Source organism: Panthera uncia, chromosome E1 (assembly GCF_023721935.1).
Source record: "Panthera uncia isolate 11264 chromosome E1, Puncia_PCG_1.0, whole genome shotgun sequence".
Lineage (NCBI taxonomy): Eukaryota > Metazoa > Chordata > Mammalia > Carnivora > Felidae > Panthera > Panthera uncia.
In genome coordinates this window covers 14,203,934-14,219,085 of record NC_064814.1, presented here as the reverse complement: position 1 = coordinate 14,219,085, position 15,152 = coordinate 14,203,934, and the positions used below count along the sequence as shown (strand labels likewise).

Here is a 15,152-nt window from a genome sequence, read left to right as displayed (position 1 = left end):
GCTCCCATGGCCACGGACAAAAGTGTTTAAGGCACCAGCAACTAGAGAGAGAGAAAGAGAGGGAGAGGAAGAATAGATAAGGAAAGATAGTTAGGATAGATTATATTTCTAGATGGATGGGGGATGGGTGGGTAGATAGTTGTCAATAGATAGATGGGTGGATGGGTTGGTGGGCTGGCCAACTGGCTGTACTTCCCCTTGGGGCAGTCAGCCTTTTCTGTATATTTGTTTACATACATTTGTAAAGTCGGGATCATTCTGGACTCATACTGATTTATAGCAGGCTCTGTCCACTTGGTACCATTTAGTATGATTTAGTCTTGAGTACTTTTTTATGTTCACCAAATCCTTTTGAATAAGATGTATTCTACGATCTTTCTTTTCCTCTTCTCCACCTGAGCTTACCCACTTACCTAGCTATGTTACCATTAGCAAATTATTTAACTTCAGTTTCCTCATCTATAAAGAAGGATTAATAAGTATCTGCCTCAGAGGACATTACAGGAGATGGCACCCGCCAGTCTCTTAGAGCCTCACATCAGTGCCCTTTCTTTCTCCTGAGGCCTGCCACACCTTCAGCCCCTCATTCACTTGGTCAGAGCTTGCCTGGAGGAGCACAAACTTGGCTTTCTCCCAAAGGCACAGATTTCTGCTTAAGACAGACACAGAAGCACAAAGAAGAAGCTATTTGTTTCTCAAGACCCAGGCCTATTGGCCATGCAGTCTTGACGTGTGGATGTGTCGTCAGAGCACAGGGAACATGACTCAGATTCCGTGCCACCCCAGCCTCCACCTTGCTGGGGACCGGAACCCCAAGGACATTAGCTTCACTTTGGCTTTTTGTTGGTTACCTTGTCCTCACTCCTGCCCTCAGTGGTAAGTATTTAACTAACTGCATATAGAATATTAAACCTCAGAACCGCCACAGATGCAAATAATTCTTTGGCCATAAAACACACTTGCTATTTACAACATCCGGACAACTTTTTTTTTTATTTTTTATTTTTTGCATTTATTTATTTTTGAGAGAAAGAGAGAGAGAGAGAGAGAGAGAGAGCACGAGTTGGGGAGAAGCAGAGAGAGGGGAAGACACAGAATCCGAAGCAGGCTCTAGGCTCTGAGCTGTCAGCACAGAGCCCGACATGGGGCTCAAACCCGTGAACCGTAAGATCATGACCTGAGCCGAAGTCAGACGCTTAACCCACTGAGCCACCCAGGCGCCCCAACATCCGGACACTTGTTAAGCCATCTTCCCATTCATTGCTGTAATCCTTGTGCCACTTCCTTTTCCCAGCTAGAAAATTACGGTACTTTTCTCGGCATAGCTGAGATCAGGAAATACCCAGCGCTCATTCTTGCTCTCTCAAAGATCCCTGGCCTACGCAAGAATGGGAAAATTCGAAATACAAAGTGGCTGGCTCACGGGTTAAGGGCCTTATTGTTCGCTGTTACCACCGGCTGACCCACTTGTGCGAGGCCTGGCTGGCACTTGGCAGGACGTCAGCCCGGGACTGGGGCTGCTCTCTTGACTGTCTCCGGCAAGCCCACAGGACAAGAGCAGTCCCTGGGGAGCAGGAAGCTCCTGCCCGTCCGTCCGTCCGCAGCACTTGGCAGCTTTCAGCACACATTCCTGTGTATTATTTCATCTGAGCCTCGCCCAAGGCCTAAAGCTGTCGTGGGAAGGGCTGGGCCAGGACAGAGAAGAGCAGTCTGAGCAGCCACCAGGGCTTTGCTGCTGGGCTGCTTGTTGGCTTGGGGGCTGTCACCTCAGGGCACTAGGAAGTGGGAAGAGGAGTTGTCTATTGCTGCGGGAGGCAAGAGATAGCAGTGGGGCTGGGTGACGGGGCCAGAGGCTCCCAAGCCCCCAGTGTGACAGTCTCCTGAGGGCCCTGGTACATTCCTAACGCTTCGGGGGACAGCTGGGCTGCGCAGGCACTCAGGGTCTGAAGGCAGCTCCCATTACTGAGGATATGCTAGGTGCCAGGAGCTTACATTATTATTGTTTTAATTTTTTAACATTTTTTAAGTTTATCTCTTTATTTTTGAGAGAGAGAGAGAGAGAACACACACAAAGGGGGGAGGGACTGGGAGAGAGGGAGACACAGAATCTGAAACAGACTCCAGGCTCCGAGCTGTCAGCACAAAGCCCAACGCAGGGCTCGAACTCACGAACCTGGAGAGCATGACCTGAGCCGAAGTCGGACGCTTAACCGACTGAGCCACCCAGGCGCCCCTGCATTATTATTATTATTATTTTAACCTAAACTCAAAATAATTCCGTAAGAGATGCTTTTCTTTTCCCCACTTTATAGACAAGGAAACTGAGTCACAGAGGTCCTGAATAAGTGTCACAAGGTCCTACTGGTAGGCAGTGGTAGAGCCAGGATTCGAATTCGATTCTGACTTGAAAGCCCGACTCCTAACCACTGCATGGTAGTTGATGGTGGAGACCATCTCAGGTCCTCCGGCCTTCTTATTACACCAAGGAGGAGACTGAAGGGGAGAGAAGCTTCTTGTTAGTTAATGAGGCAGCCAAGTGTGCAGAGACAACACCTCAGTTTAGACCCGGGCTCTGCTTTCTGCAGGTAGATTGGATAAGCCACTTTAGCTTCTCTGAGCCTCCATTTACTCATCTGTAAAATGGGGGTGGTGACACCTCCCCCATTGAATTGTCATCAGCCTGAAGAAAGGATATGGTTGAGATCCGCAGCCCGCCGTCGGGCAAATAGTAGGCGCTCAGTAACCGGCTTTGGCATTAGGGTCAGGGCCGAGGGTAGAACCTGTAACACCCTGTCAGTGGGAGAGGCTGGGATTGATCGCTCCCCTCCACACGGGGACTTGGGGGAGCCCTGGCTGGTGCTGCTGGCCAGAGCTTGGGGCGGGGGCGCTCGGGAAACCTTGTTAAGCTGTGTCTGATCTGTAGTTTCCTGTGGCTGGAGCCTGACTCAGACAGTCACCTGGTTCCTGAGTCGGCGCTGGGGCAGTGCCTGTTTCTGTTAGGCAGGAAAATGGGGGCTGGGAAGACAGGAAATAGTGGGAAGGATCTGTAGGCCCAGGGGGAGAGGGGCATTGACCCAACGTGGCTGGGGAGGGACCGCAGCTGGTGCCTGGGAGGGAGAGTAGGTTTGGGAGTTAGGGCAACTGGGTTCAGATCTTGACTTTTATGAGCTGTGGACCTAGGCCCGGTCACATCATCTCTGGTCCTCCGTTTCCTCATCTCTATAATGAAGATGGCACCGCTTCCCTTGGACGGTGGTGGCAGGGTGGGTGAGTGGGTGGGCAATACTGTGCCTGTCGCAGAGATGCTCACCGAACGGCCATTCTGTCCCCCCCCCCCCCCCCGCCGCCATCTGCCGTCTGGTGGTGTCCCAGATCTGCCGGCAGGCTCTGAAGTTCCTGACACAGATCCGGGCCCAGCCCCTCATCAACCTGCAGCTGGTGAATGCGTCGCTGTACGAGCATGTTGAGCAGATGCGCCTCGTCCGGAGGAGACGGGAGCAGCTGAAACTTCTGGGGGATTACCTGGGCCTGTGCCGAAGTGGGGCCCTGAAGGAGCTGAGCAAGAGGTGAGCGTCCCCGACACACACACACACACACACACACACACACACACACACACGCATGCAGCTAGTGCCCGCCCAAGACGCCCCCTTAGGAAAAATGCCAGGGCCGAGCAGAAATCACCTTCCCACTAGGTTGGGGAAATTGCCGCAAGCTTTGGGAGTGGTTTTTATTTGTTCATGTATTCATTCATTTACTCATTCATCTAACAGTTATTTACTGAGAACATACCAAGTGCTCAGCACTGAGCCAGCTTTGTGAGCTCCACACTGAGCAAGGTAGACCCGGGTCCTACCCTCTCACAGGGAAGGCAGATGAGTAAGCCTAGAGCTACAACAGCCTAGAGGGAGCTAGAAGGGAGGCAGGACGCCTGGAAGTACAGAGGTGAGCCCTCTAATCCGGAGTGGAGGAGGGCAGAGCCGGGAAGACTTCCTGGAGGAATGTACATATAAGATGAGCCTTGGAGAATGAGTCAGAGTTAGAAAGGGGAAGACTCAGGAAAGAGTGTTACAGATGGAAGGAACGGTGCGCTCAGGCCCTGAATGAAGGCCCCATACGAGGGAAGAACAGAGAAAGCTCCGGGGCATGCAAGGAGGGAAGGGGGCATGTTGTGAGAAGGCTGGGCAGTGTTGTCCTGGCACCCCCCCCCCCCAGTCTCCCATTCGTGGCTGTTCTGCTGCCGTCCGGCATGGCATCCCTCCCAGAATCCTCAGAAGAGGGCAAGGTTAGGGTGGGACCCTCAGGATGCCCTTGAAGAAGCTTCTGGGCCCCCAGCGCTCGGGGGCCTGCTTAGGATTGAGAGGTGATGCTGTGCTTGAGTATGAGCTTAGGGCCTTCCTGTGCCCATCGTGAACGCCTCCTAGCCCAGGCTGCGGCCTTCTTGGGGCTGTGCTGGTGAGGGAGCTGGTGCCTACTGTCCAGTTGGGCTTTGTTACTAGGTTTCTGGGGACTCGGAGTCACAAGTTTCTGGGCTCACAGTCCCCCTCCTCCCCGCCCCCAACCACAGTTCCGCACTGGGCTGGCCCAGAGACCACCTCTCTGATAGGTTGCAGCTCCTTGGTCCTGGCTACTGATCTCCCAGGGCCAATCCTGCCTGGCTGCTTGGAGCCCGGGCGGTGCCAGTACAGACCTCTGGGGATCTCAAGGAGCGAGCTGCTGCAGGGGAGAGGCTGGCTCCTCATAGGCTCCCAGAGCAGCCAGCTGAGCCCTGGTCTCCACAGGACCAGAAAGCCCCCTGGGTGCCACCATGAGGGACCCTAGCAGGCTGCCTCCCCGGGAGGCCTTGCCTGTCTCAATCATCAGCTGGGTGCCTGGGTCTTCACTCACTGCCCTCCTTTCTGAGATTCTAGGCCTCAGGGCTCCAGAGAACCTGCCCTCCAGACCCCCTGACCAGGGTGGTGAAATCTCCCTGTCGTCACCCTCCCCAGTCAAGGGGATCTTCCACAGACCTGAGCAGACCAGGTGCCTGCAGGGTGCGTCCCAGTCACTGGCCTCGCCTGTCCGCACCCTGCTCAGATTGTTTGGTCATCGGCCTTACTGACCTGTCTGGGCTGACCTGCTGGGCGGCCTGCCTCTTTCTCTCTGGCCTTGTTGTTCCCATCCTTGGGTAGCAGCACCGCATACCTACTGTGCAGCCTACCAGCCTTCAAGAGAGCAAGGCCACGCCAATAGAAGCAACGTGGGGCAGGGGAAAGAGCTCAGGAGCAGACTCTGCCCGGCCTCAGACTTGCTGTATGACTCAGAGAGGTTGCTTCACTTCTCTGAGCCTCGTCCTTCTTGTTTATAAAATGGGCCAGTAATCCCTGTGCTCATGCGACCTTCTGGAGTTGTGGTGAGGGCCCCGTGAGCGACTCAGAGTCTGGGGAAGGGCACAGGCAGACAGACGGCCCGGGGTCAGCATGGCTTGTGCTGTGAGGGAAAGCGCCTGGCCCCAGCCTTGTGAAAGCCAAAGGGCCAAGAAAGTTCCCAGAGAGGGGATGGCATCTGAGCTGAGGATTTGTAGCGTTCTGCTCTTTAAAAAAAAAAAAACATATATATGTGTGTGTGTGTGTGTGTGTGTGTGTGTATTATATATATAATATATATATATTATATATACATAATATATATATGTATATATTTCTTTACAAAGTTGGTCAGTACTCAAACAGTATAAAAGAATTAAGCAGGAAGTTGGGATCACTCCTCCAATCCCACCGCAGTCAGTACCGTTAGGCTGTGCTTCCAGAGCTCTGTCCTTAACGCAGGAAAAGAGTTGCCTCAACGCAAACAGCATGTACATAGTGAACTGGGATTTTGCAAAAGAACCGAGGAGAAGAAAGGGGGAGGGATGGCCTAGGTTTCCTGGCTTAAGGGGGCCTGTGATGTGGAGAAGGGCGGGAGTGTGGCTCACTGGGACCCGTGAGGGGCTCCGTGCAGCTGGATTGCAGGTGCAGGGGCCAGACCTCGAAGGTCCTGGGCACCACACCAGATTTGGATTTATCTGCTCTGGGGTTTAGAAAAGGCCAGCTTGGCAGCAGTGGGGCGCAGGGGCTGGCGCAGTAATTAGCCCAGGGAGGTGTGGAGGCCTGGCCTGGGTCCGCCAGAGTGGAGGCTGAGGACCCGAATGGTTGAGAAGGAAGGGCAGGTCTCGAGTGTGAGTAAAGTCAGGGAAGAGTTCCCCTTCGCTAGCGGCAGCCCTCCGGCTGGGCTGGGCGCTCTGAGAGAAAGGCATCCTCCGATGGGGGATGGGCCTGGACGCATCTCCAGGGGCCAGAGAAGCCCCAGGGCACCTTCCCCGCCCTTGGGAAGGAGCCATCACAGAAACGCCCTGGAGGGGTGGGGAGAGGAGGTTCCTGAGTTCAGAGGAGTCCCCCAGCCTGGGCCTGGAACCCAGCTGTGCCAGCCTTCCCCGCGCCCTTTCCTACCCCATCACTGCTTGCAGGAGTGAAGGGGCAACCTTGCCTCTGTCTTCCAGTGTCCTCCGGAGAGCCCTGTGGATCTCTCTGACCCCTTCCCAGGCAGTCCTCCTCACACCGGAAGAGGACAGAGAGGGGTCTCCTGATTGTGGAGTGGAAAACAGAGGCCCAGAGTGGCCCTGGGGTGTGGATTTCTCTCCTGACGGCCAGGATGAGCAGTGGCGTCTCACCCCCGGGCCAGCGCTTTGTCCCCTCTGGCTCGGGACTGAGCGTTGTGGAGAAATCACTTGCAAGCCTCACGGAGAGTGTGACGGGCCCAGGGCACAGTGGCTTGCAAGGAAGGCCTTGGGCCTGGCTGGTCCCTGGGGCTTCCATGATGGTGGACAGAGGGCAGATAACAGAGATGACTCTCCATCCAGATCAGCCCCACCCTTCCTGCTAGCTCAGGGATAGTCTGCACGCCCCCCGCCCCCGCCCCCTGCATTTTCCTGGTGATGAATGGCAGCTTGCTGTTCCCAGAAAACTGGAAGTTTACTGGAGAAACCAGCTTGGTGAACAGAGCAGGTGGCCGGCAGTGTCCCCACCCTTGTGGCACAGTATGGCCCGCCTGGCTGCTTGATGGGACTTGTCATCTCTGCCCCACATGGGGTTCCCCCAGACCACACCTGAGGCCATAGCGTGGAGCATGGCCAAGCCCCCACTCCAGACGCCCCGGGGCCTGGCACCCTCCCGCCCCCAGATGTCCTGGGCATCCTGGGGCAAGTTTGCAAGCTTTCCTTAGGCTTGGAGCATTTTCCCCAACCCCAGTACCCACGCAGGCGCACACGGCAAAGCCAGGCTGGCGTCGTCCAGGGGGGTTTCTGCAGGTGTTTCCTATCCTTCCCTCAGGATGTAACCCCTAGGATCTCTGCCATTGGTAGGTGGAAAGTAGAGCTGTCCTTGTCCTCTGTCTCCCCCACACCCCACCCCACCGTGAAATGGGACCCTGCTGTACTTAGGCCACGTCTCAGTGCCTCTCACGCAGCACTGAAACCGGATGCTTGACTGCCTGTCCCTCAGCTAGACCAGGGGCCACAGGAGGGCACGGACCACGTCCTATGCATTTCTGTCCTCAGCACTGTCCCTGCTTTGTAATGGTGGCAATCATGACCACAGCTGACACCCACAGGCCTTCACCGGGTGGGTGAGGATGTGAGCTCGGGAGCCAGGCTGCTGCGTTCAAGCTCCAGCTTTGCCACACACAAGCTGCGTGACCACAGGCATGTTGTTTAACCTCTCTGTGCCTCCATTTCGTCGTCTTCTCAAAGTGGGGATTCGGGTAGTAGCAACCTCACAGGATTACTGTGAGGATAAAACAGGTTAATGGACATAAGACGTGGTAGCTTTCCTCCTCCTCCTCCTCCTCATTAGTGACATTTTTTAATCCCTTCAAATTGTTTTGAAAAACATTTCTGCTTTATTGAAGTGTAAGTGACAAAATTATAAGATGTTTATTTTTTTTTTATTTTTTTTTTAACGTTTATTTATTTTGGAGACAGACAGAGACAGAGCATGAACGGGGGAGGGGCAGAGAGAGAGGGAGACACAGAATCTGAAGCTCCAGGCTCTGAGCTGTCAGCACAGAGCCCGACACGGGGCTCGCACCCACGGACCCCGAGATCATGACCTGAGCCGAAGTCGGGCGCTTAACCGACTGAGCCACCCAGGCGCCCCTATAAGATGTTTAAAGCGTACGTCACGATGCTGTGATACATGTATACGTTGCGACAGGACTCCTCCCCTCCGGGGAGGGATCCATCAGCTCATCCATCAGCTCGCTACATGTATACACGTGTACGTTTGGCGAGAGCATTTAAGTGGTACCGTCTTCGCAAATTTCAGTTACACAACACAGTGTTATCAACTGTGGCTGAGAATTACTCAGCGTTCACTGTGCCAAATGCTTTACATAAAGGAATCCTCAGAACAGCTCCATTGCTCAGGTGAGGAAACTTGAGGCTCGGCGAGGTTAAGTGATCTGCCCAAGGTCACCTGGAAGACCAAGTCCCCAACCCAGGCGGCCGACTGTGCTCTTAGGCACCGCCCTGGCCAGGTGTTCACACCCGGTGAGCAGCTGAAGGAATGAAAACAAACACGGGTTGGCCCGGATCATGGAAACCCTTATAAGGAACCTCTTATGTTTTCTTTGAAGGCTCAGCCACAGGAATTACCTCTTGGAGTCTCCCCACAAGTACAGTGTCGCTGACCTCCAGCAGGTGAGAACGCCCTTCCCGGCCCCCAGACCCCTCTAGAGAGCCCTCATTCATGGGAAATCAGCAAGGAGGACGGGGGAGGGAGGCTGCAGCTTTCCGGTACCTCAGGCTCCACGTCTTGCTTGTCCCACGCTCCGGGGGCGATGACTGAGCGCCAGCCCCCTGCTGTAAGCAGGCACTCCAGCAAAGCCCAGGTCACAGGGGTGACAGCTGGGGACATTCCTTTCCTCGAGGGAGGGTACTGCGGATTGGGGTCTCATCTGTCAAGCCCGTTATCCCCAGCGACCTCTGCGTACGGGGCTGCTGGACACCTGCGTTGCTCGGCCTGATTCAGGGAGGCTCTTTGGGCCAAGTGCGAAGAAACCTCCCTTGGGGTCGGAAATCTTCAGGCAGGGGGCCAGGAGCAGCAGCGGGCCACCTTTTACACATGGCCTCAGTCTCAGCACAGCTGCCCGAAAGGCCTGGCGGCCTGACCTTGCCCTCCACAGATCGCGGACGGGGCGTACGAAGGGTTCCTCGATGCCCTGATCGGATTCGCCTCCCAGCACGTCTACCACTGCGACCTGTGCACCCAGCGTGGCTTCATCTGCCAGATCTGCCACCACCACGACATCATCTTCCCCTTCGAGTTTGACACCACCGTCAGGTATGCGGGACACCCAGCCGCCCCCCCCCCAGTCCCCCAGCTGGCCCCAGTGTGCCAGGGAGGCAGGCCCGGCACCATTGTGCAGCAGCACACTGAACGCCCCCCGGCTGTGCCAGTGCCACGGGGCGGTGAGGTTGTCTAGAACAGCCGACGCCCTGGGCAGTCACGGCCAGCCCCAGTCCAGCTCCGGGGACAAGAGAGCCCTCACGGGGCCCTACCCTAGACCAGGGAAGCTGTCTTCCTAGAGAAGAGGTGACTTGCTGCCTCTTTGAGTGAGGGTCTCGGTGTTGTCATCTACAGACGGACCGAGGAGGGACTGAATGAGTCACTGCCCTGGAGTGGTGGCACAGGCCGGGCACAAAGTGGGCGCCTGGCGGCTGGTGCCTGCCTGGCTCTCTGCTGCGGTAATCATCGTTCCTATCCCGTTACCGCTCCTGATCAGAGGCCTCTAAGTGGAAAGAGTCACCCACCAAACCTCCATTCCGGCCCACACGGGAGTGGAAAACTGAACGGGTGGGAGCATCCATTTTCAGTAGGCGTCTCCTGGCCCAGATTCAACCCCTGGGCTCAGCTTTTTAAACCGCAGAGTGTTTTCGACGTGGGCAAGAAATCATCCCCTAAGTCTCTAGCGGCCTCTCTGGAACGTGAATTAGAATCGAGAGCGTCCGCGCCTGTGGTGTGACGCGGGGGTGAGCACTGTCTCCAGGCAGTGATCTGGCAGGGGGGACGTGGCGCGGCGCGTCTTGGGGTCCCGAGCGGAACCGCACCCCGCCACGGGTGCTGGTCGGGATTCCGGCCGCCCCCCGGCACCAGCGGCGCTCGCGGCTCTCCCCAGGTGCGGCGAGTGCAAGACCGTCTTCCACCAGAGCTGCCAGGCCGTGGTGAAGGGGGGCTGTCCCCGCTGTGCCCGCCGGCGCAAGTACCAAGAACGGAGTGCTCTCCTCTAAGCCGCTGTGCTGTCCCCGGCCGGAGACTGCGGGGCAGCGGCTCGCGGCCAGCCCGGCCGCCTGTGGCATCAGCCTGCATACTCTCGAGGTGTCACAGCCGTGTCCCCTGTCGGGAGGACCCAGATGCGACCGGAGCATGAGCCTACCAGACGAAGCCCTCGAGGATGTCCCCCAGTCCCTCTACCACCCGTCTGCTCCACAAGGTGGGGACGCCATCAGATGCCCCCCCGTCCCAGGGGAAGCGGGGAGGGGAGCTTTGCACTAACCAGGCCCCAGCTCACCTCACAGACACGGCACCTCCATCAGGGCTCTTCAAACACTGTGGAAACCACACTTGGGCGCATGCTCAATTCCACATTCCGGATTCAAAAAAGGTCTAGTTTTTTAAGGCGGGTTTTTTCCCTTCATATTTCAATAGAAAATATTTTTTTATTCTTGACCCTACACAAGTCACCCGAGAAATCCAGACATTCTCATGCGGAGCAAACACGTGGGAACATTTGGCCTGCGGGTGGCTGGGCGGGCAGGCCTCCGCTGGGCCAGAGCCTGTCAGCTCTACGGGTGCCTTTCCTTCACCCGCGCCCGACACTGCTGCCCACGGCTCGAATACGACGTGCCAAACCGCCCAGGGGCTGTCGGGGTCGGTCCCGATGACCACCCTCTTCCTCTCCCTCGCCTCTTTTCGCCCTGCCCTGCCCTCCTCACCTGAAAAGCCCGTCACCTCTCTCCACGCCAGAGCCCCCTGGCCCCGCCGTAGCCCGGGCTCTCGGTCCCCGCGGGAGAAGGGAGTGACTCGGAACCAGCACTGTGAGCACTTTGAGCCCTCGCTTGGTCCAGGGCCAGGTCATCATCTTGCCCACCCCTCAGCCCCGTGCCCTCCTCACCTACTGCGGACCCAAAGCCAGACGGGCGGGCTGATGCAGACACACTCTCAGGGGGACACCCCCCGCCCCCCACCGCCTGATTGACCCCTGCTGGGACAGAGGAAGGCGGGGCCCACAGAGAGGACAGTGAGCCCAGGCCAGCCTTGGGCACCGTGGAGCGGTGACCACCGTCCTCCCAGGAAGAGTGCCAGCCGTGCTGCGGCGATGTGTGGGGGCGGCCGCCTCGTGGGAGGGATGCCTAGCCTCAGTTTACAAAGCCATGAATTCACAAAGCTTTGCTGGACTGGCCCGGAGGGGGCACCGCCAGAGACTAGAGAATTTCCCCGGAGCACGATTGCCTTTTGAAGGGGTGTGGGGCAGAGTGCGAGCCTGGAATGGTTTTCAAAGTGATGTTTAGACCCTGTGGTTTGGGAGCGATTCCCCTGCTGCCTTCCCCCATCTCTCCTGGACCCATCGTCCCCCTGGCCCCCAGGCCTGGGCCCTCTGGCCGTCCTGTCAGCTCTCGGCTTGGATTGGGGGCCTCAGGTGGAGACTGCCGTTCACTGTCAAGAGATGAATCTACTCCCACCTCTCCCCTGGGGTGATTCGGCTGCTGAGTCACCTGCCCAGCCCTGTGGAGCTGGATAAGTTGTGCAATAGGAGAGAGGAGGTGGTAGGCAGGTGGGGGAGGGGGCTGCCACACAGCCTGTCTGTCCCCTGTCACGGAAACAGTACGCACCTATGCCCGGCACACCAAAGCCTCCTAAACGGGGAAGCGGATCCCTATCCTCAGCGCACACCCCCACAGCCAGCATTAATGCCCCACCGCAGACCCAGCGCAGACCCAGCGCGGCCGGCCAGAGCCGCAGATGCCCCAGATCCCCCAAGTGGCCCAGAGCCGGCCTGGGACAGCAGGTGGTGCCGCCCAGGCCAGGCCTCATCTCAGGCCCGTGAGAACAGTGTGCGCACCAGAAGGTGCCCTAGGAGGCAACAGGAGTGAGGCCCCAGAGGAGCTCGCTTAGGCTGTGTGGGGCCTGTGCCCCCCCCCCCCACCTCCTCCCCCTCCACCCCCACCGGGGACTAGCAGCATTAACTACAACTCACCCTCTCCCCAGTACCAGAAAGCTGCTGATGCTTCCGGATGAGTTGACTCTTACCCTCTCACCTCCAATGGAAAGCTGATGTGAACCTCAGTGGTGCCCACACTATTTTTAAAACGCCATTTTATGCAATAAACTGTTTTCTAGTGAGGCGCGCTGGCCCCGAACGGCGCTTTGCAATGTACTGAAGGAACTGCTGCTGTGTGATTTTTGAATGATTTTGCAGTAAAGACCTGATCTTTCTCACCTCTGGTCTCGCTTCTGAATCCCGACGATGCCAGTGGTTGGGAGGAAACCACCAGCCATCCTGCCGTCTGATGCCCCCGCCCCCACCGACTCTCATTAGTCCCTGGGCACACAGGAGGCCTGGAGAGGGGTGGCCGGCGGTAAACATTGTGCACCAGAAGTGGGCATGCAGGGGAGGAGGGGTGACCGTGTTCAGTCTGTCCCCCTCCCACTAGGAGTCAGAGTCTGTGGCAGGGAGAGGGGGGTAGCATCTCAGGGCCTTTGGGTAGATTTACCCACCTACACCGATGGCTGAAATGCCACCACAACGGCTTCTTCCCTGTGCCTGCCCACCGATCCCTGACACTGGAACGTGAGAAATCTCGGGACCGTGTCCCACTGGGTTATCCAAAGCCAGAGAAGGGGCTCAGGGAGGGAAGGCTGAGGAGGGCCAGAATCAGGGCTCATGGCTTTTAGGGCTCCAAGGGGACTTTACTTGGCTGCTCCCTTCCTCTGAAGTTCCAGGAAAAGCCCACCACTGCCCATCGTAAGGACAGAAGAAGGAAACACGCGTTCCAGGGAAATCAGGTTGCAGGAAAGTGGGACTGAAACACATTTGGCCCTAAGGTTTCTGGTCCTTGAAGACACCTTTCAGCCCGTGAGAGAGCGTCTTCTGTGTATCCTCTGAGCCCCAGCTTCCCTCCAGGGCCTCAAGCCCCTCCAGGGTTGTAGGGGGCAGGCTCTGAAAACACAAAAGGAACTGGGTTCGAGCGCTGGGGACCAAGGCCAGGGGCACGTGGCCTGGGTGCTACCCTGCCTTTGGTCTCAGTGCCTCCACTCTCAGCAAGGTGCCTCTGAGGACGTTTGTGTCTCCCTTCCCCCTCTGCCTAAAGAAGAATGGGGGCTTTGGAGACCTCAATCACACCCCAAAGAGGAGGACAGCTCATCTGATAATAAAAATAACGTCAATAGCTCTGTGCATCCTTCCGATACTACTGTGAGACTACTACTGAATTGTATGTACTTCGTACGTCTCATTCAATCTTCCTAAAGATCCTGTGAAGTAGGTGTTGTCCCAAGTTCATGGGAAAGAAAAGATGCTGAGGTGAGTGAGTCCACTTCCAGGACACCCTAATGGACAGCTTGGAGGGTGGCCCTCTTCCAGTGGAGGATCCAGGAGGCAGGGGGATGGAACCACGCAGCGGGAGGGAAATCTGGCCCCTCCAGAAGGAGTTGAGGAAGCTCCCTCCCTCCCCCCGTCATGCCACCCTCCTGGCCCTGCAGCTTCCACGTCGTTGGAGATAGCCAGGTGTGGCCCGGGATCCCAGGGGGTGCAGGGGAGAGGGTGGCGTCTGAGCTCCTAGGGCGCTGGCCCGGCCCAGAGGGGACAGGAAGCCGGGACACCGGGGATTGTCTCTAGCAGCCGCAGCCCAACCTCAGCCCGGGAGGAAGTTCTGCCCGGCGCTCTCGGCTGGTGCCTCCCTCGCTGTATTGTTGAACAGGAAACCGGGCTGCGCGGGAGCTGGGCGGTGGAGGAGGGAGCGCCGGCAGCCGAAAGCACGCGTGCCTGCCGGGACAAGTGGAGGCGAAGCCGGTGATCGGACGCCCCAAGGTGCCAGGGCCGGGCCGGGCGGGGGTTGCTGAGCCGGGGTTGGGGGAGCGCGGTGCGGCAGGTGGCGGGTCCTCACCCGGGAGCGCCGCGCGCGCCTGCTCCCCTTTCACCGGGCGCTGGGGAGGGAGCCGCGCGGGCCCGGGAGCAGGGCCGCGCGGGGCGGATGTCCCCCGCGCAGAGCGGAGATCCGAAGGGCTGCCCTCCGTCCGGGGACAGGCGGGGCCCGAGTCCAGGCCCCGGCGCCGCTGTGGCTCGCGTCGCCCGGGCAGTGCACGAAAAGCACCTCCTGGCGACGGGTCAGTCCTGAAGTTCCAGGGATCCTACCGGCTCCTCTGGCTCCCCCAGAGTTGGGGAAGGAGAGGAGACTCGGGTCCCCTCCCCACCCAGCCCGAGCCCCTGCGCTCCGGTGGGGATCTCTGCGGTGGGAACTCCAGGCCCGGCCGAGCTGCGCCCGGAAAGGGCCCGGGGAGGGCGGAGGTGGGTCCGAAGCGAGTGGTGCGTGCAGTCGGGCTGGAAAGGGCTTGTAGTGGTGATTCGGGGTGCATACGGCTTCGGTTGTAACCCTGGGCGAGACAACGAACCGGGGTCGAGCTGTCCCAGAGCAGCGCGCCCGCGGGACGCAGAGGCTGGAGGACAACAAATCCCACGGCGGGAGGCTCAGGGGTGGGACCCTACCCACCTTGGGCTCCGCTGACGACCCCGCAGGGCCCCTTCAGTCGCAGCCCCTACAGCGCCCTCCTCCCTCCCTTCGCCTTCTCTTGCTGTGCGTCCCACTCCCGGTGTCCCCCACCCGCCCAGACACACTCATTCAGGCTCCTCCTGGCCCCTCCGAGATACGGCTGCGTTGGGGATTGGGGGCAGCCCTCCTGAGCATCCCTCTCCTTCTTTGCTCCCCTTGCCAGCTCCTGATCCCGGAGGTCTCTCCTGCTTAGCCCTTGGAAGCCCCGCCCTTGGAAAGAGATGGCAGGGGCCTGATCTACATCCATCCGCGGACTCCGCCGGTCCTGCCCATGGGCCCGCAGAGACCTGCCCTGCCAACGTGAGTGAGA

The 15,152-nt window shown here is 58.1% G+C and overlaps 3 protein-coding genes across 4 annotated transcripts in view; all 3 read left to right on the top strand.

Moving 5' to 3' along the window:
* PLEKHM1 (pleckstrin homology and RUN domain containing M1) overlaps positions 1–10,303 on the top strand; it is a 37,308-nt gene extending 27,005 nt beyond the window's left edge. The window contains exons 9-12 of the mRNA XM_049638185.1: positions 3,373–3,566; positions 8,650–8,713; positions 9,199–9,356; positions 10,192–10,303. Of these exons, the coding sequence (XP_049494142.1) occupies positions 3,373–3,566; positions 8,650–8,713; positions 9,199–9,356; positions 10,192–10,303 (528 nt within the window). The remainder of the gene's footprint in view (positions 1–3,372; positions 3,567–8,649; positions 8,714–9,198; positions 9,357–10,191) is intronic.
* On the top strand, positions 5,671–7,045 carry LOC125927341 (uncharacterized). The gene has a single exon (XM_049637617.1). The coding sequence runs from the start codon at positions 6,288–6,290 to the stop codon at positions 6,909–6,911; it is 624 nt and encodes a 207-aa protein (XP_049493574.1). The 5' UTR covers positions 5,671–6,287; the 3' UTR covers positions 6,912–7,045.
* A 4,755-nt stretch (positions 10,304–15,058) lies between the features above and the next one.
* ARHGAP27 (Rho GTPase activating protein 27) overlaps positions 15,059–15,152 on the top strand; it is a 29,952-nt gene continuing 29,858 nt past the window's right edge. For both annotated transcript variants that reach the window (XM_049637565.1, XM_049637564.1), the window contains exon 1: positions 15,059–15,142. The gene's annotated coding sequence lies outside the window, so the exon portion shown is untranslated. The remainder of the gene's footprint in view (positions 15,143–15,152) is intronic.